This window comes from Rhineura floridana, chromosome 9 (genome assembly GCF_030035675.1).
Source record: "Rhineura floridana isolate rRhiFlo1 chromosome 9, rRhiFlo1.hap2, whole genome shotgun sequence".
In the NCBI taxonomy this organism is placed as follows: domain Eukaryota; kingdom Metazoa; phylum Chordata; class Lepidosauria; order Squamata; family Rhineuridae; genus Rhineura; species Rhineura floridana.
The window spans coordinates 105,473,557-105,499,079 of record NC_084488.1 but is presented as its reverse complement, the minus strand read 5'-3'; the positions used below and the strand labels follow the sequence as shown (position 1 = coordinate 105,499,079).

The following is a 25,523-nucleotide window of genomic DNA, read 5'->3' as shown; positions in this document are numbered from 1 at the left end:
TTTTTATCAAAAGCCGTTGACCAACAAGGGGGGGGATCAGTCAGGGGGGCACACACAAGTACAAATTGTATTAATAAATGAATGGCACAAATAAAGTAATGAATGGTGTTATAGATTCTTAGCTGTATTATAAATACCATAATAAATATATAATACTTTTGTAATGCCTACTGAGATGTTACCACCTCCTGAAGCATTGCCATTTTTCTCATTCCGGGATTGTTCATGCTCATCCTCAATGTGCTGCTTTCAGACTAGATTGATTCTAGATCTTGCCGTCCACAAGAGTGTGTGTGGTTACTTGATACACTTTTGCAGAGCTTGTAAAAGTTACTTTTTTTGAACTATAACTCCCGTCAGCCCCAGCCAGCGTGACCATTGGATTGGGCTGATGGGAGTTGTAGTTCAAAAAAGTAACTTTTCCAAGCTCTTCACTTTTGAAAACCCTCTCTTTGATTAGTTCATCCACTGCTTTTCATCCCAGGTGCATGAAGAAGAAGAAGCGATTGGAATCCTAACCACTCACAAAGTCATTGGGCAGCTGTGGATACCCCCCCCACACACACACACATTGCCAGGAACCCCCTACATCTGTTTTCAGGACAGACAAAATCAAGTACTTCTTCACACAGCACATAGTTAAACTATGGAACACAAAAGGCAGTGATAGCCACCCAGCTTGGACGGCTTTAAAAGAGGATTAGACAAATTCACGGAGGATAAGGCTATCAATGGCTACTAGCCATGATGGCTATGCTCTGCCTCCGCAGTCAGAGACAGCATGCTTCTGAATACTAATAGTGGAAACTGCAGGAGGGGAAAGTGCTCTTTCACTCAGGTCCTGCTTGTAGGCTTCCCATAGGCAGCTGGTTTGGCCACTGTGAGAACAGGATGCTGAACTAGATGGGCCACTGGCCTGATCCAGCAGGCTCTTCTTATGTTCTTATGTTGTGTTCTTTTGTTTTCATCTGTTTTCAAACAGACACACTGTGGGGTAATGCAGAATCAATCTGCAATGAGTTTCTCAAAAGCAGTTTTTGAAGAAGCACTTTTTAGGGACAAAACATGCGCAATATATCTAGACGTGTGTGTGTGTGTGTGTGTGTGTGTGTGTGTGTGTGTGAGAGAGAGAGAGAGAGAGAGAGAGAGAGAGAGAGAGAGAGAGAGAGAGAGAGAGAGAGAGAGAACTATGTAGAAAAAACAAGTACCCAATCTCCATCGACTAGACTAAAATGTTGGGTGTATGTAGCCCACATAACCAAAGTAGCCCTACCCTTCTCTCATTTCCTTCCAGTACAGTATAAGCAGTGCCTGAGTCAATTGCTATTCCAAAACATAAGATCCAAGTCCTGCAATATTAATATATGCCTGAACAGAAAACAGGAGCTAAGCACATAGGATTCCATGTTCATCTTGACCATGGGTTTCCAGTGTGGTATCCGGGGCCCATAGAGGTCTTTCCTGACACTCATAGGGTGCTGCCCTCCCTGCTAAAATTAAGCTTGAAAGAAGACTTCTTTAGCCAGTAGAAGGCTTTTTTCCAAGCCTAACTGCAGTGTGGGTAGATGTCAGGGGGAGTTACAGCTGGGAAAGGTAGAGTTGTAGTATGCCTGTAGTGGCAACCTCAGTTTCTGTAGTTTGCAGATGCGACCACGGGTCCCCAAGGGTTGGCAACCCCTGATTTTGACTGACAGAGGTGTGTTTTTTAGAATAGCAGAATTTTAAAAACCAAAACAATTACTTTATGATCCACGAATCCCAGTGATGGGTGGTTACTTTTGAAACACTTGCCCAAATCGTACATGAGAAATGTCACTATTTGATTGATACTGATTCTATTCATGTTTTAAAAAACAGGCTATTGAGAGAATTAGGAGGCAAGTGCATCATTCAAATTGCATGTGGTGACCATCATTCCCTGGCATTGTCAAAAGGTACTGAACAACTTTCTTACAGCTATTTGTTTGCATGTTTTTTTAAAAACCATATATACCCTGCCTGTCTGTTCCAGCTGATATACAGCTTACATCAATATTTTCAAAACAATCACCTAAAAAACTAAATCCTAAAAACAGGCAAGGAGTGCAGATAAAAATGGTCACAAACAAGAAGAGCCAGATGTAACCTAATAAATTACTGATGAGACCAAAGGGGCTTAAATGGTTCAAGCCTCATAAAACTTCCCCATGCTAGGATCCATACTAACAATTTGTGTAAAACCCTTCTGCACTTAAAGGCATAGATACTTAGCTAATGTAATGTGTACTTTGGTCCTGAGAGCAACAGGTATAGACCTTAGTGAGCGCATACAGGTCCTCTCAGAGGTCCAGAGAGGCCCAGGCCACCTCCAGCTGTTGAGGCCCCATAGAGAGAAAGATAGAGAGTTTGCATTTTTTAAAAGTTTATTTAGCAAATGCTTTTCTTGCCTTTTACGGGGCAAATGGACTAACGTACAGCACTAATTTGAGACAGTGTGCCACATTTTTATATTATTATTTCAATTTCAATTTTGTTCCGATGTGCATGAAAACAAGTTGCAGAACTTATCAAATGCCAAAAAAATTAACATATGTCTAAATCTGAGACCCCCTTTGAGGTGAGGCCCAGACATATGGCCCTCCAGCCTCACTCCCCCCCCCGCCTCTGATTGGCCCAGATGGATGCATGGATTTGCACATACTGTTGTACTTCCTTTTGCATGCTTTTTTAAGGAGGAGAGCTCTTTGCCTGGGGTCAGAATGAATATGGCCAGCTAGCAACAGGATGGAAGACTGACTCCATTAAGGAACCACGGCCCGTGTGGAGGCTTGAAAACATTCCTTTGGCCAAGATTGCGGCTGGATCTGCTCACAGCATGGCACTCTCTGTGTTTGGAACTGTTTATTCTTGGGGAAAGAATGCTTTTGGACAACTGGGCCTTGGGGACACAGTAGGTAAGAAGTGCGATCAATGTGATGGAATTTGCTGTCTGAGAAATACTTACAAAATGCTTTCATGATAATATGAATAGATGTGAAACTGATCATTGGTTCATCTCGCCCAGGCCTGTCTTCTGTGTAACTGATAGGAGCCGAGAGAAGTCTTAAGCAGATCTCTATAGTCTGTTTAAAAAAAAAAAAATCTAGAGGAGATGGTAGTGGGGAGGGTTTATGGTGCATGTGCAGTGAACTGAATGATAGGAGAAAGTCGCCAGATGCCTTCAGAGAGAGTCTGCAACTGGCAGAAGGCTGGCTGTCCCTGGGTGGGACACAGAAGGGGAGTAGATGTGCCCTGTGTGAAATATATTGACTGGGTCTTACTGTTCCTAATTCTTGCAGAGGCCTACTGGGATAATTCGCTCCAGCAGGATTTGTTGGTGGGCTCGTGTTGGGTCCATATCAGGTGTTTAGGAGGAGTCTTAGTAAGGAGGAACATGGGTGATGCCACTCCAGTTTCAGTGATCATGGATAGAGGGAGATACAGCCATGGAGATGTGGTGAACTACTATAGAAGATGAGGGCAAGGCTATCTACGCCTTGTTCCTTGCTCCCACTCCTCATGGATGGGTTCCTTGTTGCTCATCTGCTGTACCCACTGGCCTATGTGTGCTGTTGCTTTAACCTCCGATCAGTACACAATAAGACCACAAGGTGCCGATTTGGTGTGCATTACCGAGACCCTGGTGGGTAAGCTAGGAGGAGTTGATCTGACCCGGCTTTGCCCACCTAGATACTCAGTGCAAAACCAGCACAGGCTGCAAGGGCGGGGCGGGGGGGGCAGAGTTGCTGTGTTCTACAGAACTTTCATCTCTGTCACCAGAAAACCGCTCTGTCTTGGAGCTGGCTGTGAAGGCCTGCACCTGGTGTTGCACCTTTGGAATTCCCTCCCCTGAAATATTAGGCGGGCGCCATCTCTGGTACCTTTTTGGCACCTACTGAAGACCATTATCTTTTAACAAGCCTTTTAAGTAGAGACCTTATTCTAGTCTGCGTCTGTGTTGGAATAGCTTTTTAATATGTTTTTAAAGCTTTTTTAAAAAGATGTTTTTAAAGTTGTTTTGTTTTAATATGTTTTTAAGAATGCTTTGTTGTAATATATTTTAAACTCTGTTTTTAATGATGTTTTAGAGTGTTTTTAGTGCTTTTGTTTGCCGCCCTGGGCTCCCACTGGGAGGAAGGGCAGGATATAATAATAATAATAATATACTGCTACATGAAACCCTGGAGATGCCAGGGACTGAGCATATGTTCTGCATGTAACAAGCATGCTTTGCCATTGAGCTATAGCAGCCTTCTTCAACCTAGTGCCCTCTAGATGTTTTGGACTACAGTGAGGGATATGGGAGAAAGTTGATTCAGTTCACAATTAAAGGCAAACCTACCAAATTCGCACCCTCCAAAACAATACAAGAACTGAAACACACAATTCTTCAAAATTCACCCTTTTTGCATTGCAGTTCTCCAGTCAAGTATTGTGTACAAAAAATAATAAAATAGGGTACAGTGTGCATACAAATGCACATATTTGTGATATAACATATAAAAGGGGATTATATTGGGGTAAGTGTCTTGCAAACGTGCATATTAGGGAGGGGTTCATACAGAAATGTGTACTAGGAGGAATTCGCTAAGTGCTGATAACTTTCAAGAGGACTGTTTTTGGAGGGGTTGGGGGGTTTCGCAAACTGATATGGAAATGTGGAGAACTGAATTTAAGATTAGAAAAATAAGAAACCAAGAGAAACCGAAATTGACAGGTTTGCCCATCCCCTACCTCTGACTCCCATCAGTGCCAGACAGCACAGTGGAGAGGGCACCAGGTTAAGGAAGCCTGTTCCCTCCTGTCCTCTTTCCAGGATGATGGCAAGGAAGGCAGCGAGGGGAAAGCCTCTCCTCTTCACAGCTGCCTAGCATCCAAGCCACTGCTGTTCCTGGGCTAAAGTGGCTTGGGACCAGATCTGCAAAGCAGAGGCTGCTTCATTCCTGGTGCCTTGCAGCAGTGGCTTCAATGGGCTATGGTACAGGTGCATGCCCTGCACGCTGCCGCTTGTTATAACTGAACATCTCTTAAAGAGACATTCTAGTTATTTCTCAAAACAGATTCACCATCGCTAAAGTCAAGTGACATCTTGCCACTTGTGTGGTCAGTGGTGAATTCATTATGACAGAGGATAAATGGTGATCCTAGACTGGGATGGATAACCCTGGGTCCATTGGCCAGATCTGACACTACCACCACCACCAAGATTTTTTTCTGGGCCCTGGACAAAAACCCTACTGACTTTAATGGTGGAGGCAAGAGGGAAAAAAATTAAAAGACACAGTGCTGTTGGAAGAGGCTGAACCCTCTCTGCCCAGCCCAGCCCTCCAGTGAGGATGCAAATCACCTCCTCCCTAGTCATCAGATTAATAATTTGATGGATGGGGAGGGGATCATTCTCAGATGGATCTGCATGAATTGCCTGTGGGAGGTGCCTGTGTTTGTGTTGGAGAGTGTGGTGTGGCCACTCCCATCACTGGCATGTGACCCCACGGCCAAGAATGGCTCAAAAAAAGCTAGCTACCTCTGCCATAGGCATTTGATTTCCATTAACTTCCCTGATATTGGGGCTGATTTTGATTTTGTTTTGTTGTCTTTTTATGGAGAAGGGGATGAGTGGTGGGAACGATTGTCAGGTCCGGCCCTGCTATTAGGTAGAGGGGAGCAGCTGCCCAGGCAGCAGGCAGGTAAGGCAGCCACCCCAGTTGCTCCCATCCTCCTGAACTAGCACCCTGCTGGTGTTGATGCTTGCTCGTTGCTGGCCTGGCCTGGCTGTCTGCCACACCTGGTTGCCTTCTCCCAACACATGACTGGCATCACTGTAGGGAAGGCTCTTGATCAAGTGAGCAGACAGAGAGGCAACAATCCCAGACCATGCACTCAAGCAGCTGCATGTGCAACGCTGCTTCATGACAGCATTTGTTTGAGTGCACGACAAGCAGGTGCCAGGCAGAGAAGGGTTCAAGAGGTGGCAAAGTGTTGAGGACAGAGCTGCATGTGCCACCTGGCCTAATCTGCACCCCTTCAGCTAGCTTGCTGCCCTCAGGTGTGATGGTGGAGGATGCTGTCGTGTTGCCAGTGGTGAAGTAAACGTTCAACAGCCAGGCCAGTCTGGGCATGGAATGGGGAGGACAGGTGTCATCTTCACCTCTGGCAGCAGAACTTTTTGGGTTGGCCTTGATGACTGTACAGTGCCTTTCTCCATTACTTGCAACAGTCTTCACTGGCATAACTAAACCATTCGCTCTGATTATATATAGTGATTTCATAGACATGTGTGGCATTAGGTAGACAAATGTGCCCTCTCCTGGTGAAAGGGAGGTATGACGACCAGAGATTTCGAGGTCTGAAATAGTGGTAGGTTTTGCTACAGTAGGGACCAGTTTTATCATTCTTCCACAAAAGATTGAACTGAGCTATCTAACTGCACTTGGCAGAAGGCTCTGTACAAAGGAATACTTTCAACTTCTTCACCATTCCTCTAGGCTTTTTAAAATCAGTGTAGTCTGATTATGTGTGTAAAATTTAGAAAGCAAACAAAATACTTTACAAGGAATCCCATTTTGTATATACAGGTAAATAAAGCATTTCCAGCTATGGCAATGAGTTGTTTTGCAATCTGATTATTTTTTCTAAAAGGAGGGGTGAGGAACCCTTTTCAACCCTAGGGCTGCATTTCTTTTTGGGAACCTCTTGGGAGCCACATGCCAGTGGTAGGTAGGGCCAGAAGCAAAAGTAGATGAGCAATATTATTATTATTATTATTATAGTTTATTTATATCCTGCCTTATGGCCAAAAGGCCCTCAAGGCGGCTTACAAGAAAAACACAAATACAGAAATACATCAATAAAGCAATACAATTTACAAAAATTAAATAACAAATAACATTATTAAAAAACAGCAATTACAACTTCCAGTGAAAATACAGGGTGGTGCAGGCGCATGGATACAAATCTTACTTTTGTACAGAAGGCTACATTCCATCTGAAGAGAGAGAGAGAGACTCTCTCTCTCTCTCTCTCTCTCTCTCTCCTACATCCACTCAAGCAAGAGGCATTATCGCAGTTCAGTGGCACCTTCCAGCTATGCAAAAGCACTTGAGGGCGAGCAAGAGTGTGGTGTGGAGAGGAGGGATGTGTCCAAAGGGCTACATAGAGAGGCTTAGAGGGCCATATTTGGCCCCCAGGCCTGAGGTTCCTTACCTCTCTGTTAAAGGATCTCTTGACACTGTCTCAAAGTAGTTTCATTTCTCTTTTCATTCATGTTTCAGATAGATACTCCCCTACAGTTGTGAAGGCCTTAGCGCATGAGAAGATAGCATTCATTTCATGTGGTGGAGAGCATTCGGCAGTTCTCTCAAAGGTTTGTATACAGTATATACACATATATGTGTGTATTTGTGTGTGTGTGAAAAAATGAAATGGACTGCCTTCAAGTTGATTCCAACTTAAGTCAATCCTATGACTAGGGTTTTCATGGCAAGCAGTATTCAGAGGGGGTTTACCATTGCCTTCCTCTGAGGCTGAGAGGCAGTGACTGGCCCAAGCTCACCCAGTGAGCTTCATGGCTGTGTGGGGATTCGAACTCTGGTCTCCCAGGTCATAGTCCAACACCTTAACCACAACACCAGACAGTCACAGTCTCTCCCTCTCCCTGCTGATGAAAGTTAAAGAGGAAAGCACAAAAGCAGGACTACAGCTGAACACCCTGCTGGGGGGAAGGGCGGGATATAAATCAAATAATAAAGAAGACTAAAGTAATGACAACAGAAGGAGGCCAACAGTAGGTGGAGCCAGAGCCAATGACAGGCAGAGCCAAATAATTCTAGTTTTGTCCCCATCCATCTCCCTGTTGCTTTTTACAAGTACTCATGCAGAGAAAGCTGACAGCCAGTGCTACCCACTGGACCAGTGGTAAGAAGGCAGGCAAGTGGGGGGCTGGCAGAAGGCAGACTGAGGTTGGTGGGGAAGTGCCCCATTCATCTTAATGGGCCAGCCTCCACTGTGTTCCATGTTTCCATATGTGCACAAAATTTGCTCTTTGGAACATCATCTTGACAGTCTCAATGAAGCAGTATACTAGTGTACGCTGCTTAATTTGTGGGAAGCCAAGGCTTGTTTTTGGCTTACCATTCATGGTTTGTTTGGGGGAAGCAAGCCATGAGCCTGGATGTGGATGACAGGACAAGCCAGACCATGGCTTGTTTCTTGGCTGCACAGAGCAACAGAAGCGAGGGAGGAGCAAAGTACCCATGGTTTCAGTAGCATGCACAATGAGTATTCACATTAAACCATAGCTTATTTTAACTAAGGCCCTCCTCCGGGTACCAACTCACCAGGATGCCCGGAGGACTGTTACTAGATCTAGGGCCTTTTCTGTGGTGGCCCCCGAATTATGGAACAGCTTACCAGAGGAAATATGCCTGGCGCCTACGGTTCTTTCTTTTAGGCGCCAGGTTAAGACCTGGCTATACTCCCAGGCATTTTAATGTTTAATGCTTTATGTTTATGTTTTTAGTTTAATGTGTTCCTTTGTTATTGATTTTATTCTATATTGTATTTTAATCTCATTTTGTACACCGCCCAGAGAGCTATTAGCTATGGGCGGTCTAGAAATGAAAATAAATAAAAATAAAATAAATAAATAAACTATCATTCATTGTGATGTGCAAATCAGGCAGGATTGTTATTGCTTAAAAACACCATCACATACAAATTGGGGTTCTAGATTTTATGGCTGTGAAAACTGGATTGAAAATGCATGTGTAACGCCTCGTGAAATTTCAGAAGCCAGAGGGGAGCAAAGAACCATGTTTAGTGTTCCAGGACTAGCTTCGGTGCCTTGCTTGTTTGTGTATACATATGTATGTATGCATTTATGGAGATTACACTCTAAAAGAGACTTAGAAAACAACAGAAGGCAAATGAAACAGGGAGGTTATGGTATAGAAGAAAAATTAAGGTACACTTACTTAGAGCTTGGTTGTAGTTGTTGAAAATGAGGATTAAGGGGATAAGCAAAAAGGCACACAGAAAAGGTGGATTTTGTGGAAGGAAGAGAGATAGCAATATGTACGTGTTTGGGAATGAGGTATCAGAGTTGGCTCCAGTCTTGTCAGCCCCCTTCTGTCAACTGGTCCCTAGCCATGGGCTTACCAGGTGGTGACAGGCATCCATTTTCATTTCCCACAATTCCTCATAGCAATATCATGCTGTGAGCATTGTGGGAAATTTAAATGCCCACCACTGGCTGTTTCCAGGTAATCCCATGGCTGGAGACCTGAGGCCATGACTGGAGGCCAAGTGATAGGCTCTGCCAGCCAGGGCACTGTGGTCCCAGCAGCTGCTGGAGAGTACTAGATGTTGATACCAGGTCTGGGAGGAGTTCTATGCATGGGGAGTAGCAAGAGAGAGTGGATGGTTTCATTGGACGTCTTATCCTGACCTTATAGGACATCTTGGCCTCCCCAAGGTCTACATCTGAGGACCAATGCTTAATTTGCATAATATGTACAGGATGCCGCTTCCTCTTTTTTTTTTAAAGCAGTGGATTTTGCTTCCTTGATGGTTGTGCTGTTCAGTAGATCTTACAAAGAGCTTGCTTATCCCTGGCTCTGTGTATAAGGGATGTTTGTGCTGACGTATCTCATGTTTTTCCTCTTTCCCATCAAGGATGGATTAGTCTGCACTTTTGGAGCTGGCAGTTGTGGACAGCTTGGACACAATTCCACCCGCAATGAGCTGTTCCCACGTCTTGTGGCAGAGCTATTTGGTGCCCGAGTGTCTCAAGTAGCCTGCGGAAGGTATGACATGTTTTACGGGGACATTGATAACTTTTTATCAAGTGAAATCAAGAAAAGGCTTCTGCCTTCAGATGTTGCAGCATGTTGGATTAGGGGCTGGGAGACCTTGGTTCAAATCTCCACTCGTCCATGAAGCTCCCTGGGTGACCTTGGGCCAGTCACCTTCTTTCAGCTTCACCTACCCTCCAGGATTCTTGTGAGGATAAAAGGGGAGGGGGAGAACCATGTATGCCACCTTGAGCTCCTTGCAGGAAAGGCAGGATATAAATTTAGTATTAAATAATAGAAATATGTTAGGTGGAACTTTTTCAAAAAATGCGGACATAAGGCTTCAATCAAGAGCCCTATGGATATTCAGTCACTGGTTCCTTGCTTTCTGAAACTGCAGATCAGAGGAAGAAATTCAGACAACTCCAGCTGGGGCACTCACAAGACAGCCCATAATTCTCCTGGTTTAGGAAATCAGGTGACCCCAGAGAGAAATCTGATGCCTCTGACTTTGATCAATCTCTCAGTGCTGTTCGTCTGTTGTTGCTGAGGGAGGTCATCAGGGCCTCTCTGTGTACCACTAAACTACCAGCCTCCAGCTTGCTTGACTTTAGCCTTTAATCTGTCTCCTGCCTAAGATACTCACCCAAACCGCAGAGCACCCATACAGATGCCAGTAATATTGCTAGCGTGTGGCAAATAAAAAACGAGACACCTCTGTGCGTTTTTGAAATATAGTAGGGCCCCGCTTTACGGCGCTTCGCTTTACAGTGATTCGCTAATACAGCGGTCTCAATTAGACACAATTAGACTAAAGCCCCACTCATACGGCTCTTGTTCCGTTTTTACGGCGGTTTTCAGGCATCGCGTACCATTCTATTCAATGAGTTCCGCTTTACAGCGGTTTTCGCTTTACAGCGGGGGTCCAGAACGTAACCCACCATATGAGTGGGGCCCTACTGTAGCTCAGTGGTGATTAAAGTTAGAAACGAGGAGAAAACATGATGCATTAATTCAACAATATCTGCAAATGGGTTGACGTGCATACAATGGATGGTATTCAATGTTAGTCTAAGAGTAGACCCATTGAGGTTAATAGATATAACTCTTAGCTTCATTAATTTCAGTGTGTCTACTCTGAGTTGGACTTAGTTGAATACAACACAATTGGGTTAATAAGAAAGCAGGCAGGTAGAGGAGTACTGCAAAATATATATTCTAAAACTAAGAAGGATCATAATGAAGATAGTAGGTTTTTATATGATGCAAATATTTGAACTATGGAACCCTGAATGGGACAGCATGGGGGATCAGGAATTAATAGTGATAAAAAATTACTGCTCCACAACACTAAGGTAATAGGAAAATGCCTTTAGTGGACAAAGCAATTGTTGGGTTTAAGCTTGCGTGATTAAGTCAATGACAGTTCCTCACATAGGCTTCTATTTAACTAAGTCCTACTCAGACTAGACCCATTGAAGTGAATGAACCTGTTAGTCATGCCTATTAACTTCGATGGGTATACTCTTGAGTAGGACTAGCACTGAATACCACCCAATATTTACTTTAATTCTGTGAACAGATGGCACACACTTGTCTACATCCCAGAGCTGGGGGAAGTCTACTCATTTGGATCTGGAGCAGAAGGGCAGCTCGGAGTGAGGGAAAAATGTAACCGACTCATCCCCCTTCCGCTTGACTTGACTGTGAATGGCAGAAAATTCAACAAGGGTAAATCATGCTTATTATTTTCATAAGCACAACTTTGCGTCCATGTGCAAATCAATCCAATTATAAATTTAAGAACCACGTGTAAGTTACAACAAAAACCGGAGATAGCCAACATTGTACCCTCCAGATGTTGTTGGACTGCAACTCCCATCAGCCCCAGCTAGTATGACCGATGTTTAGGGATGATGGAAGTGGTGGCTAGTGCCTGCCCATTGGGGCTGGTAGGGCAGAAGACAAGGGAGGCCAATGGAAGGTGGAACCAGAGCCAATCAAGGGTGAAGCCAATTAATTCCAGCTTTGTCCCCATCTTCCTCCCTGCTGAGTTCTACAAGGGCAGCACTGGCACTAAGGAAAAGGAAGCAGACAGACAGCGCCACTTCTGGGATTGGCTGTAAGTAAGAAGGCAGGCAGGTGTGGGTTGGCTAAGGGCAGGCTGAGGTTGGTGGGGCAGTGCCCCATTCTCTCTAATAAATCAGCCTCCACTGGATGATAATGTAGTCCAGAGGCCACTGGAGGGCACCACGTTGGGCATCCTTTGCAATAAATGATACAGATTAAGCAAATGCATCCAAGATGCGCAAGGGGATTTGGGGGAAAGGAAAGAGGTGGGCAGGGGGCCAATGACTACAACAGCGGGTAAGGCTGGATTAAGAAAACAGTAATCATAGGTGCTTCTAGAGGGGGCTTAATATTATAAATGTGCCATTAAGATATTGCAAATGTGCTCTTGGCAACAGGGCATTTATTTTTTGAATATCAGACTTTGCCCAGACTGTCATTTTGATGCCAACGATGTATGGAAGCTGCAGACAAACAAACAAAAAGTTGTATGCACGAAGAGCACCGACTGCACAATAAACAGTCATTTGGAAGCACCCCAGATCTTTGGCTTGTCTCTGTAATTGTTACAGTTTAACAGAAAAGCTCTTGCCTTCTGGGAAAATGTGTAATAAATGTATAGCTATTTACAGTGCTGCATGGTTCATATAACTTACTCTGATGACAGTGTGAGTCCTCTCCTTGCTGTACTTAGTCTGGCTGGAGTTCCTAGTCAATTTTTTATAAACCATGCTTTATATCAGGGTGAGGAACCTTGGCCCCTCCAGATGTTGCTGAACTACCAAGTCCCATCAGCCCCAGCAAGCATGGCCAGTGGCTAGGGATGATGGGAGTTGGAGTTCAGTAACATCTGGAGGGACAAAGGTTTCCCACCTGTTTTATAAGGAAGAATGTCTAAAGATAAGGGATGGCTGCTTGAATAGCTCTCCTTCTTTACAATCTGTCACAGAAGGAAGTGCCTCAGAAGAACTGGTTAAAATTATTGCTGGAGAAAACCAAAGTATTGTGCTTCTTTTAAAGGAAAAGGTAAGGAAAATTTGGGGATATTCCTCAGCCACACCCCGCCTAGAATGTAGCGCATAATCCTAAATGCAAGAATTCTGGTTGTGGTTGCTTGTATGTAGTTACTGGAACAATACAAACCTTCCTTTAATCCAGGGATGGATGTGTGGCCCTCCCAGATGTCGGAGGACTTTAACTCCCATCAGCCCCATCCAGCATGGCCAATGGTCAGGGAATGATGGGAGTTGTAGTGCAACAACATCTGGAGGACCACAGGTTCCTCACCCCTGTTTTAGTCCCATCTAGTGCTGGCTTTGCCATTAGAAAAGTGAAAAATCTGTCTAAGGTCACATTCACACCATACATTTATTTCACTGTTATTCCACTTGAAACAGCCGTGGCTTCCCCCAAAGAATCTTGGGAAGTGTAGTTTGTCAACTTGTTCATTAATGACCTAGAATTAGGAGTGAGCAGTGAAGTGGCCAAGTTTGCTGACGACACTAAATTGTTCAGGGTTGTTAAAACAAAAAGGGATTGCGAAGAGCTCCAAAAAGACCTCTCCAAACTGAGTGAATGGGCGGAAAAATGGCAAATGCAATTCAATATAAACAAGTGTAAAATTATGCATATTGGAGCAAAAAATCTTAATTTCACATATACGCTCATGGGGTCTGAACTGGCGGTGACCGACCAGGAGAGGGACCTCGGGGTTGTAGTGGACAGCACGATGAAAATGTCGACCCAGTGTGCGGCAGCTGTGAAAAAGGCAAATTCCATGCTAGCAATAATTAGGAAAGGTATTGAAAATAAAACAGCCAATATCATAATGCCGTTGTATAAATCTATGGTGCGGCCGCATTTGGAATACTGTGTACAGTTCTGGTCGCCTCATCTCAAAAAGGATATAATAGAGTTGGAAAAGGTTCAGAAGAGGGCAACCAGAATGATCAAGGGGATGGAGCGAGGAAAGGTTGCAGCATTTGGGGCTTTTTAGTTTAGAGAAAAGGCGGGTCAGAGGAGACATGATAGAAGTGTATAAAATTATGCATGGCATTGAGAAAGTGGATAGAGAAAAGTTCTTCTCCCTCTCTCATAATACTAGAACTCGTGGACATTCAAAGAAGCTGAATGTTGGAAGATTCAGGACAGACAAAAGGAAGTACTTCTTTACTCAGCGCACAGTTAAACTATGGAATTTGCTCCCACAAGATGCAGTAATGGCCACCAGCTTGGATGGCTTTAAAAGAAGATTAGACAAATTCATGGAGGACAGGGCTATCAATGGCTACTAGCCATGATGGCTGTGCTGTGCCACCCTAGTCAGAGGCAGCATGCTTCTGAAAACCAGTTGCCGGAAGCCTCAGGAGGGGAGAGTGTTCTTGCACTCGGGTCCTGCTTGCGGGCTTCCCCCAGGCACCTGGTTGGCCACTGTGAGAACAGGATGCTGGACTAGATGGGCCACTGGCCTGATCCAGCAGGCTCTTCTTATGTTCTTATGTTCTTAAGGGTGCTGAAAGCTGTTTGGAGACTCCTATTCCCTTCACAGAGCTACAAGTGCTAGAGTGGTTTAACAGTCAGTCCTTCTTCCCAGGGAACTCTAGGAATTACAGCTCTGTGAGGGGACAAGGAGTCCGCTAACAACACTCAGCACCCTTCACAAACTACACTTCCCAGGATTCTTTGGGAAAGCCATGATTGTTTAAAGTGGAATAATAGTGGAATAAATGTATGGTGTGAATATGGCCTAAGACTGCAGCCTCTGTAGGGAACACTGCTTTGGCAGCTGTTAGTAGCTAGACCTAGATGTCTCCCCCCTTACAGGCCAGAAGTATGCAGGATTCCAAAATGCCTTATTGGATATCCAGACAATTGGCAAACTGATGTCTCAGCCATATTTTATACTTCACGTGATAGTCCCTATTTAAAAAATAATAGCATGACATTAAATGCATGCAGTGTTTCCAAACCTTTGTTTAAAAAAAAGATTAACTTAGTGCTGCTCCATTGAAGTGAGTCTGTGGGGGAATGCCCAGGCACAGAAATAAAACTTTTGATGCTGGCATAGGGAGAGGAAGCTGTGTTGCTTGTCACTCATCACATAATAGGTAACATCCAATATCCAAGAGATGTCTCTGATGCTGATCCAACCACATTCTGCAAAACAGTCTCCATACTGATGAACACATTATCACATTTTCCATTTGAAGGAAGAATTGCCTTTTCCCAGTTACAAAATATAGTATACCCAGTATTGAGGAAATGCAGTCTATCTGGAGCCGAAGAGCAATTTGAGGGAATCTAGGAAGCTCCCTTATACAACATCAACCATTGGTCCATGTAACTCAGTATTGACAACACACCTTAGAGAGCAGCTGCCAGTCAATCAGGCAGGAATCTTTCCTCGCCCCCTACATGGAGACATCAGAGATTGAACCTGGGACTTTTTGCTTGCAAAACATGCATTCCCCAAAGGAAGACAACCACCCTAGCTTTCTGCAGTCTGTTTGAAAGGCCAGTGTTTTTCTACATTATTCTGGTTGCATTGCCCACATACAAGGAGGCACAGACACCCTCACCATTTCCCCTGGGATGCTGGTTCAATCGCAGATCACCTCTTAGTAGGCTTCTGGGAGAATTTCATGTTTTTGTCTTATTTTGCACAGAATTCATATGCAAATTTAAACCGAATGCTTGCCAGAGTGGAGAAGGAAAACGTAGATAAGTGGGTTTCTAATTCGGATCCTAAATGCTGGCAGACAATGCGACAGTAAGTAACACCCACCACCCTGCTGGATTTCTGCAGCCCTTAAGTTTTAAGAGATTAGTTCAAAGCATGGCTATGTTGTATTTTAACCTTTATGGGATAGCCTTACAAATACCATTTTCAAAGGCAAGTTTTGCAATGTCTGGCCTGTACATAATAGATTGGGGTGATGGATGTAGCTCGTCAGAGGCCACTTACAGACAGTTGCTATTTTATCAGTGGGATTCAATCACATACCGGCTAGATGCACAATTAAAGTGGATTTTGCACTCTTTCTCGGCAAATCTTTGCAGGAACAAAAGGGATGGGAGAATGTACTGGAGAGTGTGATATAACGATTGCTTGACATGATGTCATATAACCTTCCTGCAAACCTATCAGAATCCTCAATGAACAGTGGAAGTCATACAACCTCCCTGCAAACTATGGGCGCTTCCACACTGCTGCTATTTCCAGATGGGATTCGAGTGCATACCAGCAAATTCTAGTTGCATAATTAAAGTTGATTTGGCAGTGTTGCACAACAAACCTTTTGCCCCCCAAACTCTGACTTTTTGCTATAAAGGAAGGGGTAGGAGAATGCACTGGAAAGTGTGGGATAACAACTGCATGATGCAATGTTGTATAACACCCCCATAAAACAAATCAGAATGGATGCTCGATAAATAGCAGACATTGTATAGCATCTCTACAAACTTTGTGCAAACAAATCAAGATGAATGCTCTGTAAACAGACCATCTGGAAGCAACCAGGAACTCCTGGGCTTCAACTAGAAACCTTGTGTTCTGAGGCTGGGTCCTAGCCTAATCAGTGACCATTATTGTGCATGCTCAGGCCTCAAAACTTTCCTTGGATTAGGGCTGGTGCCGGTTCAAAAGTATTCTGTTGACCTAACAGGCCGATATCTATTTGAGGTCATTTTTTGTCTGCTAGTTGCTGCTTTTACCGATCCAGTTTTCACACACACACACAAACACACAAAATTGATATTAGTATTTTGAAAGGAAATGTCAATATTTTGAAAGCAAATAGCGATAAATGAAAGGAAATAGCAATGTTGTTCTAATAACAGCATTTTAGAGGCTTTAAAAAAATCAGTTTAATAAAATAGCAGTCGAAAATCGCCACATAAAAATTAAATCTGCAACTATAGAGAATAAGCGAATTAATGGAAAAATTGATACCGAATCTGAATTTGATAGAATTCTAGCACAACCCTACCTTGGATGCAGATGAGAATGAGGCATGCAACATCAGCCTTTGTGATTTGCTGGAAAGTACTGGCCTTTGCATTGGCCAGGTAACCCAAACCTGGTATAAATTCTAGGCCGCCTATCCTTTCCCGGTCAACAGAGCACCGCCTTCTGCCTGCTACAGCAATTCCCATCTCCAGCAATTTACCTCAGGGATACCCAGTTGGAGAATAAGTGCAGCAGGTCTGGATTTGCATATGGCTGTCCCTGATGTAGAGTTGCTCTTGGGGCATAGCCAAACTGCTGTCTCTCCTACCATTTTGAAAATCTCAGCAATATGTGATGCTGTAACCAGGGGTTGGGGGAACGCACAAGGAAGCTGACATCTGTTCTTCCTCAAAGAAGAAGCCCCTCTCAGTTTTATGTCTGTTGTGAGTCCAGCTCATTCCTCAAAGCGAAGGCTGAAAAATTACTTTCTTTTCCAACAAACAGAGATATTAAGTTGATCTTCTCATCAGCGGCGTGCATCAATGGCAGCTTCCTGGAAAAGAGGTAAATTGTACTCATTTGAGGACCAATCAACACCCTAAAGTGTTTTATAATCTAGGGCAGGGCTCCCACTCTGTGGATCACCAGTGGTCCATAAGCTTCATTCAGGTGGTCCGTGGTAGCTCTGTGAAGAGCAGTGGACACAACTGCTGTGAACAGCAGGCACAGCAGCTGCTCCATTGTTCTTAGAATCTGGTGACCCACCTGGAAGGTAATCAGGACAGGCCAGAAGTGATGGGGGAAGGAGGCACTTGAAACGAGTGGAAAGGATTAGCAGCGAGGTTCATGGGAGGCTACAATTAAGAAGTTGTGAGGAAGGGTGGGATATAAATCTAATAAATAAATAAATAAATAAGTTTAATCTTGATTCAACAAAAATCATACAGCACCTAGCACAATGCATTACAGTTGCTACAAGAGGCAGAAAAATCATGAAGTGGTCCACCAAGACTCTCAGCGATTTTCAAGTGGTCCACAGAACAGGAGAGAATATGTTAAGCACAGAGCTAACTAGAGCCCTTTTCAGATGTGGATCAGAGTTCTTGTCATACCCAGATATAGCTGAAAGTTTGTTTTCATAATTTTCAAGTTTTCACAGGCAAGGGAAGGAGCTATGATTGTGATCCGTCCTTGTCTTTCCAGCAGAGATAAACGTTTCAGAACATCTTGGGAGGTTGCAGTTGTCGACATGTCTGCTGTTTTCCTTTTCTGTGAGAAGATTGCTGCTAAGCCTAAAGTCTTCACAGAGGTAAGGCACTGTATCTTAGCAACGTCTATCTTAGCAAGGTCTGATGCTTTTAGATGTTTTGGACTGCAGCTCTCATCAGCCCCAGCCAGCATGACCAATTGTCAGCGATTATGAGAGTTGTCATCCCGCGACTTCCGGGAAGGATTGCTTCGCTTGTGCCTGCCTTTGAGACGAGCTCTCGTCTCAGAGGAAGCTTTTTCAGTTTTAAAACCAGTCAAAAGGTTTTTTTTTTTACTGGTAAAAACTTTCTCCCAGGCAAGGGAGAAATGAAGAGATCATCCACAAGCTTCGTTGTGTTTGTTGGGGGACTTGAATTCATTAGGATTGCCTATGAACGAAGGACCAGCCAGCAACGTTGGACGGAGCCAAGGAATTTCAAGCAAGCTCAAACTGATTAAGCAAGACGTTTTTCTTTTCTTCAAAGAAAAACAGATTTTAACAGGCAAGCATTCTTCTTTCTATCCTTATCATTTGGCTTAAATTGTTGCAGTAAAAGAGATTTGTTAAAAGAATCAGCAGTAAAGAATCCTTGGGTGAGTTATAACTTTTCTCTTTTATACACGGAATTAAGGCGGAAGGAAATCGAAATAGCTTATCTTTGTTTTTATTGCAAAAAGCTGGCCTGGAATTGGGAATTATAAAGATACAAACGGATGAGAGATATCTAATCTGAGGAGAAAAATTTTGATTTATATGAACTTTTGAGTATTATATGTCTGGGACTATTTTTTCTGGTCTACTTCATTTTGACGAATCTGCTTGTTCTTTATGCCACTAACTATTTGGATGCTGTGAACTAAATTTGTTTTGCATTCTTGGACACATAAGAGATAAGGCAGTTTGTGCTGTCTACATTATGATGTCATCAGGTTTGGAATATTAACTCCTTTGTTGCTGGAAAAAGAAATAAATTGCTCTTTGCTTGGGAATAGTGCTATATTGGAAATTGAAGGGTTTTTTCTTCTTCTTGGTTTTAAAAATGACAATTAAGAAAGTGGCTGAGACCCTGGAAGTAAATATGTTTCAGAAAATAATGGATGAGATTGAGATAACGAAACAAGAACTTAGACATGGCAAACAAGAGATGAAAATTGAATTTGGCAAAATGAAGCAGGAGCTGAAAGAAATAGGGGATTTTATGAGAGAGGAGGTTGATGAGATCAAACATATAACTAGACAAGCAATAGAAGAAGAAAGAAAAATTAAAGGGAAGATGCAAGTCCTGGAGATTGGAACAGATATATCAAATGTGGAACTGGAAAAAGATTTGGAGTTTATGGACCTTAGAGATAAAGATTACTGTTTGGAATTCAGCGTTGTCCCTGAAGAAATTGATGAAGATATTAGAGATAAAGCTATCAATGTTTCGAAAAAAATTCTGGACTGGAATGATGTGATGGAGCTTGAAATAGAGAAAATTTATAGAATTAATTACAGATATGTGACAATGGAAAAACTCTCAAGAGATGTGCTAGTGCATTTTGTAAAAAAGAGGAACAGAGATATGACTTTACAACAACATTTCAGTAACACATTCAGAATTGATGGCAAGGAAATATTTGTGAGGAAGGAAATTCCCATCAGACTCTTATTATATGACTATGATTATGACAGCAAGATTATTATGGATGCAAGGATGGAAGATGGAAGATGGAATTAACACTGATAATGGAAGAATGGCTATTGAAATTACTGGACCTAGCAGACTTGATGAGATGGATTAATCGACATGTTTATTTGGAGAAAAATCGATGGATATATTTCTCAAGGACTGGAAACCTCTCTTTGACTTTTTGCGGAAAGAATAAAGTGATGTTAATGAGATTTGATGATTAATTAAGATAACTACTGGAGGAAAGTGATTTTGTAATATATTAAGAGACAGGTTTGTTATATATTATAGACCTATAACTGATCTGCGACAAATCGGAAGTCAACATTTTATTTTATTGTATTAGTTATTAATTTGTTTTTGTTTTGTTTTGTTTTGTTTTGTTTTTTGAAACTTTGAATAAAAAAATTAATGATAAAAAAATGAGAGTTGTCATCCCGCAACAGTGGGACTCTCCTGTTAACCTTCAAGAATGACCAGACAAAGCACAGACTATTCCAATACAAGCAGAAAGACAGAAACGAAAAGGTAATAGAGAGTATCGACGGAAAGGACCACCCAGTGGTGGTGACCTGCAAGGGCACCATGTTGGGGAAGCCTTTTCTAAGACCAAGGTAGCAAACATGGAAACATTCAAGTGCTCTGGATTCAGTTATCCCTGATCATTGGCCAGGCTGGCTGTGGATGATGGCACTTGTAGACAGAATATACTTAGGAACCTTTTGTGGCAAGAGAGGAGTCTTCATGGCAGACATACAGTTAATATGGAAAGCGTCCTCTGAAAGTAGAAAGTTGGAGGGATAATGTACTAAGGGGAACTACTGATAGCCATCTGTGATCTAACCAGAGCCCCTTACTCACATTCCAAATACTGTTTTTCCTGACCATACTCGCCACAATCTTAGCACAATATGCCATATTCTCCCACATGTTTGAAACAAGAGGGATCAAGGAGTAGTATAACGTAACGTAACTGTGACCAGGCTGTGGTGTCTTCTGACCAACAACAACATGGAGGCTGGCTCAGGCAGTGCATCTAAGGAAGATGTGGAGGCAAGCAAATGAAACAAAACACTGTGGGTTGCATAAAAGAAGTTGCCTCAACTAATGACAGATCTGGACTCTGATCAAAGTGCAGTCTCATCAACTGATCAGGCTGCACACCCCACACTAATGATCACCAGCCTGGTGTCTGCAGGTGCCAGGTTGGTGGTCCTCATGTGGGGTGTTGTCCTCATGTGGGGTTTATATATATATATATATATATATATATATATATATATTATATATATATATTTGGGGGGTGGGGAAATAAGGCAGTTCTTCTTCCACCCATGGAGGGGCTTTTCTGAATGTTGGGTGGAGTGGTAAAGTATGATCTCTGTGTGTGCATGACTGAATCACAGAATCATAGAGCTGGAAGGGGCCTATAAGGCCATTGAGTCCAACCCCCTGCTCAGTGCAGGAATCCAAATCAAAGCATACCCAACAGGTGGCTGTCCAGCTGCCTCTTGAAGGCCTCCAATGTTGGAGAGCCCACCTCCTTCCTCGGTAATTGGTTCCATTATTGTACCGCTCTAACAGTTAGGAAGTTTTTCCTGATGTTCAGTTGAAATCTGGCTTCCTGCAACTTGAGCCCATTATTCCATGTCCTGCGCTCTGGGACGATCGAGAAGAGATCCTGGCCCTCCTCTGTGTGCCAAAGATGAAAAATTTGTAAAAATATATATTATTTATTGTAAATCCTTAGTAAGCTGCCCAACGCGTTTCAGCCAAACATAGGCTTTCATCAGGGGCTAAAATTCAACAGAAAAGCATAATCAGACCAAATATATCTAAAAAAAAAATTGTTTGATTGATTCAGTAATGTAAGTTTACTTTTGTTTTGTTCATTCAGTTTTGAGCTAGAATTATGTAGTTTATTGTTTCTAATATATGAAAGTTTTCCATATATTTATTTTCTTACACATGTTGTTTTTTGTACATGTGGGTCTATTGAATATGTTTTTAAAAAATATATGTTTCCTGTGTAATGTTCAAAGAGTTTTATAGTTGAATGTATCCTATATATGTCTGTCCTTAGATATATTTGGTCTGATTATGCTTTTCTGTTGAATTTTAGCCCCTGATGAAAGCCTATGTTTGGCTGAAACGCGTTGGGCAGCTTACTAAGGATTTACAATAAATAATATATATTTTTACAATTTTTTCATCTTTGGCATTCTTGGTTTGCAACCTTTTTTTCTGTTTCTTTTTATTGGATGCCTTCCACTTTTTTTCTTCCTCCTCTGTGTGGCAACCTTTCAAATACTTGAAGAGTACTATCATATCTCCCTTCAGTCTCCTCTTCTCAAGGCTAAATATGCCCAGTTCTTTTCAGTCTCTCCTCATAGGGCTTTGTTTCCAGTTCCCTGATTATCCTTATTGCCCTCCTCTGAACTCGTTCCAGTTTGTCTGTATCCTTCTTAAGTGCGGAGACCAGAATTGGACACAGTACTCAAGATGAGGCCTAACCAGTGCTGAATAGAGGGGAACTAATACTTCACACGATTTGGAAACAATACTTCTGTTAATGCAGCCTAAAATAACATTTGCCTTTTTTACAGCCACATCACCCTGTTGGCTCATACTCAGCTTGTCATCAACAACAATCTCCTTTGATAAGCACTCTTTGAGTACAATTCTGTAGCCAACTGTGGATCCACCTGATAGTTGTTCCATCAGCCCACATTTAGCTAGCTTGCTTATTGGAATATCATGGGGCACTTTGTCAAAAGTGATATTATGTCCACAGCATTCCCCCAGTGTACCAGGGAGGTTACCTGATCGCACACACTGCACATGTGTGATTGAGAGAGATGCACTCAGGTGTATGCGTAGCTGTGTATATGTGAAGTATATGAATGTGTGTCCACAAGCGAGATTCATATGTATATGTGGTCTGTATGCATGTGGTAAATGTGTGCATGTGCTGTGTGCATGAGGGAGAGTGGTGTGGCAACCTCTATTTTTCCTGGAACTGGGCATTTCTCCCTGTTGTTATTAGCATTGTGTGCTTGTGAATCAATATTGTGTGATCTTCACAATCAGAACCAAGAGGACGTAGGTGACTTCCCACTGCAAGCATGAAGCTGTCCTGGGGGAGGGGGAAAGCAGCAATGACTGTACTGTCTCTAATTTGTGTTAGGCCATCCTTCGGTGGCTGCCATTTTTTGACTGGCACCCAGAACTTTCTCAATATTCGTAGTATGCCTGCCAGTCCTAAAAGGTTGGTGACCCCTCCCCTCCCCCCCGGTCAAATGCTCAATGGGCCTGAGAGATGTCAGAATCATGTAATGTGGAAGCTGAGCCTGCCCAACACTATAAAAAGAGAGTCCCACAGCAATAGGAGAGATGTCAGTAAGGAGGAACTAGAGTGGGATCACATAAGGCGACAGAAGAATATAAGCCATTGATGGATAAAGGAAATTTGAAGCGCTTCATTTGTCTCAAAGGCTGTGTACACACCATACATGTAAAGCACATGACTTCCCCCAAAGAATCCTGGGAACTGTGGATTACCTCTCAGAGAGCTATAATTCCCAGCACCTTTAACAAAATCACAGTTCCCAGGATTCTTTGAGGGAAGTCATATGCTTTAAATGTATGGTGTGTATGCACCCTTGTAGACAAAACAGATAAAGCGAAGGGTATCAGGGCTGAATGGCATGTGACTGCTGCATGGGGATCAGGAGCCAGTGGACATCGGAGTCAGGAGCCACACCAAGAATCGGAACAGGCCAGAAAAGACTAGCCCAGGCAAAGGTCGAGTCTAAACAAGAAGCTTTTATAACCCTTCCTGTTAAGGAGAGCCAAAGACAGGCTGGGTGGGTGGAGTCACTCCAGTACCTGGGAAACCTTTATTCTCTAGGATACCTTCCCCAACCTGGTGCTCTCCAGATTTTTTTTTTTTTGGATTACAACTCCTGTCATCCCTAATTATCTGGAGCCAATGGGAGCTGTAGTCCAAAACACCTGGAGGGCACCAAATTGGAGAAGGCTGATCTACGGGGATGCTTGTAGAGCAGTGATTGTGTTAGTCTGTTTCAGCAAAATCAACAAAGAGGCTTGTGGCACCTTTTAAAGATTAGCAGATATATATATTTTAGCATAAACTTTTGTAGAGTTTACCTGGATCAGCTGCATGAAGTTTTGTCGCCTGTTGGCAGGTATCTGTGTGTGCGCGTGTCAGGACCCTTCCTGTCAGGATCCTACCTCCGGCGCCACCTGCTAGGATCCCACCTGTGGTCACTGCTTTGTCACGGTCTCTGTTCAGGGTCCTGGTTTTTAAATGGTTCTCTCACAGGCTCTAGCAAAGATCTCTCAAGATCCCACTGCTAGGTAGCACCACCAGTCACTCCCAGTAATTCAATATTGCCTTGAGACTGTGCCTTAGTCTCCTCCAGGCCTATTGATACTTTGTGTCTGGGTGCACTTGCAGGCCACAACCCCACTGTGTCTTTGTGCCTATAAAGCATACAGCCCTGGGTTGCTCTGGATACCTGATGATGATACGCTGCCACCATTGATACTGTTTCTCCACCTTGGTATATGCCCTGCCCACCCTTCTGGTCTGTGTAAACCCAGCCAAGGATCAGGCATTAGGTAAACCAAGAAATATTTATTTATATACACAGGAATAACAAGATTACTTAAAGGTGTAGTTTAACAACCGTATGGTTTCATCAGATGCGTTACTCTTTATGTTACTAGTCGTCAATAACCGGCCTCACTACCAGCCTAATCCAATCCAACCCACAAAACCAACCAACAGCCTCCCTCAGAACTCCCACCAACAGAACTGCCTCTCAACTGCCATCCTCTCATTTATACCTTCAGACACTCAAACGCTCAGCCAATCATGATACAACATTCTCCAGCTTTCCAGCCTATGTACTCCCCCCTCTCACTCAGTCTACTTACCATATATACTCTAATAAACCCGCACTTACCATATTTACAGTATTATAAATACAGGGGCATCACAGCGCGCGCGCACACACACACACACTATGTATGTTTATAGAGAGAGAGTCTCCCTCTGAAATTCCTTTGTTGAAGAATGGCAGCGTTTCAGGCCAGGAGAAGAATGACCTGGGAGATCAAAAGGTTCTCCCACTACTGTCTGAATGTTGCCATTTCTCAGGTCCCATTCTGGCTGAAGACACTGCAGCCTATAACACGGTGCACCAAAGACTCCTGGTTCTAGCTCTGGTAGCTTCCACTGAAGGAAAAGGAAGTAGTTTCCCTCATTTTAATGATCTGACCCCGCTACAATAAAGTAAGCATTTTATTCTTATATTCTTTTCTCTCTCTCTTCAAGGTGATAAATGGCGTTAAGAAGCTTCTGCAGTCTCTCCTTGCCTTTCCTGGCTCCCCTGAAGCACTCGGAGTCTTCCTCATTGTGCCTATACTGTTACGGAGGCAGGATATCCAGTCAGATCACCTCCTTAATCAACTAGCACAAGCCATATGGCGTCTCCCACAGGAAGAGGAGCAAATGCTTGGTAAGACAGGTTCACTAGGAGAATACGGCATTGTAATTTCACCTCAGTCTTGGGTAGAGAACATGTGGCCCTCCAGATGTTGATGGACTACAACTCCCATCAGCCCCAGCCAGCATGGCCAGTGGTCAGGGATGATGGGAGTTGGAGGGTATAGGTTCTCCACGCCTGATCTAAATGTATTTTGAAAGGGCTCTTGCTAAGAGTGCTTCCAGAAGTGGATGATTTAGAA

The 25,523-nt window shown here is 43.2% G+C and overlaps 1 protein-coding gene across 3 annotated transcripts in view; it reads left to right on the top strand.

The window, feature by feature from the left end:
• LOC133363728 (probable E3 ubiquitin-protein ligase HERC3) overlaps positions 1 to 25,523 on the top strand; it is a 74,577-nt gene that overhangs the window by 4,893 nt on the left and 44,161 nt on the right. Inside the window, exons 3-12 of one of the 3 annotated variants that reach the window (XM_061583046.1) lie at positions 1,858 to 1,934; positions 2,712 to 2,933; positions 7,290 to 7,381; positions 9,691 to 9,821; positions 11,392 to 11,540; positions 12,832 to 12,905; positions 15,545 to 15,648; positions 17,332 to 17,391; positions 18,031 to 18,136; positions 25,111 to 25,294. In XM_061583046.1, the coding sequence (XP_061439030.1) occupies positions 1,858 to 1,934; positions 2,712 to 2,933; positions 7,290 to 7,381; positions 9,691 to 9,821; positions 11,392 to 11,540; positions 12,832 to 12,905; positions 15,545 to 15,648; positions 17,332 to 17,391; positions 18,031 to 18,136; positions 25,111 to 25,294 (1,199 nt within the window). Of the gene's footprint in view, positions 1 to 1,857; positions 1,935 to 2,711; positions 2,934 to 7,289; positions 7,382 to 9,690; positions 9,822 to 11,391; positions 11,541 to 12,828; positions 12,906 to 15,544; positions 15,649 to 17,331; positions 17,392 to 18,030; positions 18,137 to 25,110; positions 25,295 to 25,523 lie in introns of all 3 variants that reach the window. The other 2 variants (XM_061583045.1, XM_061583044.1) reach the window with 2 other exon arrangements.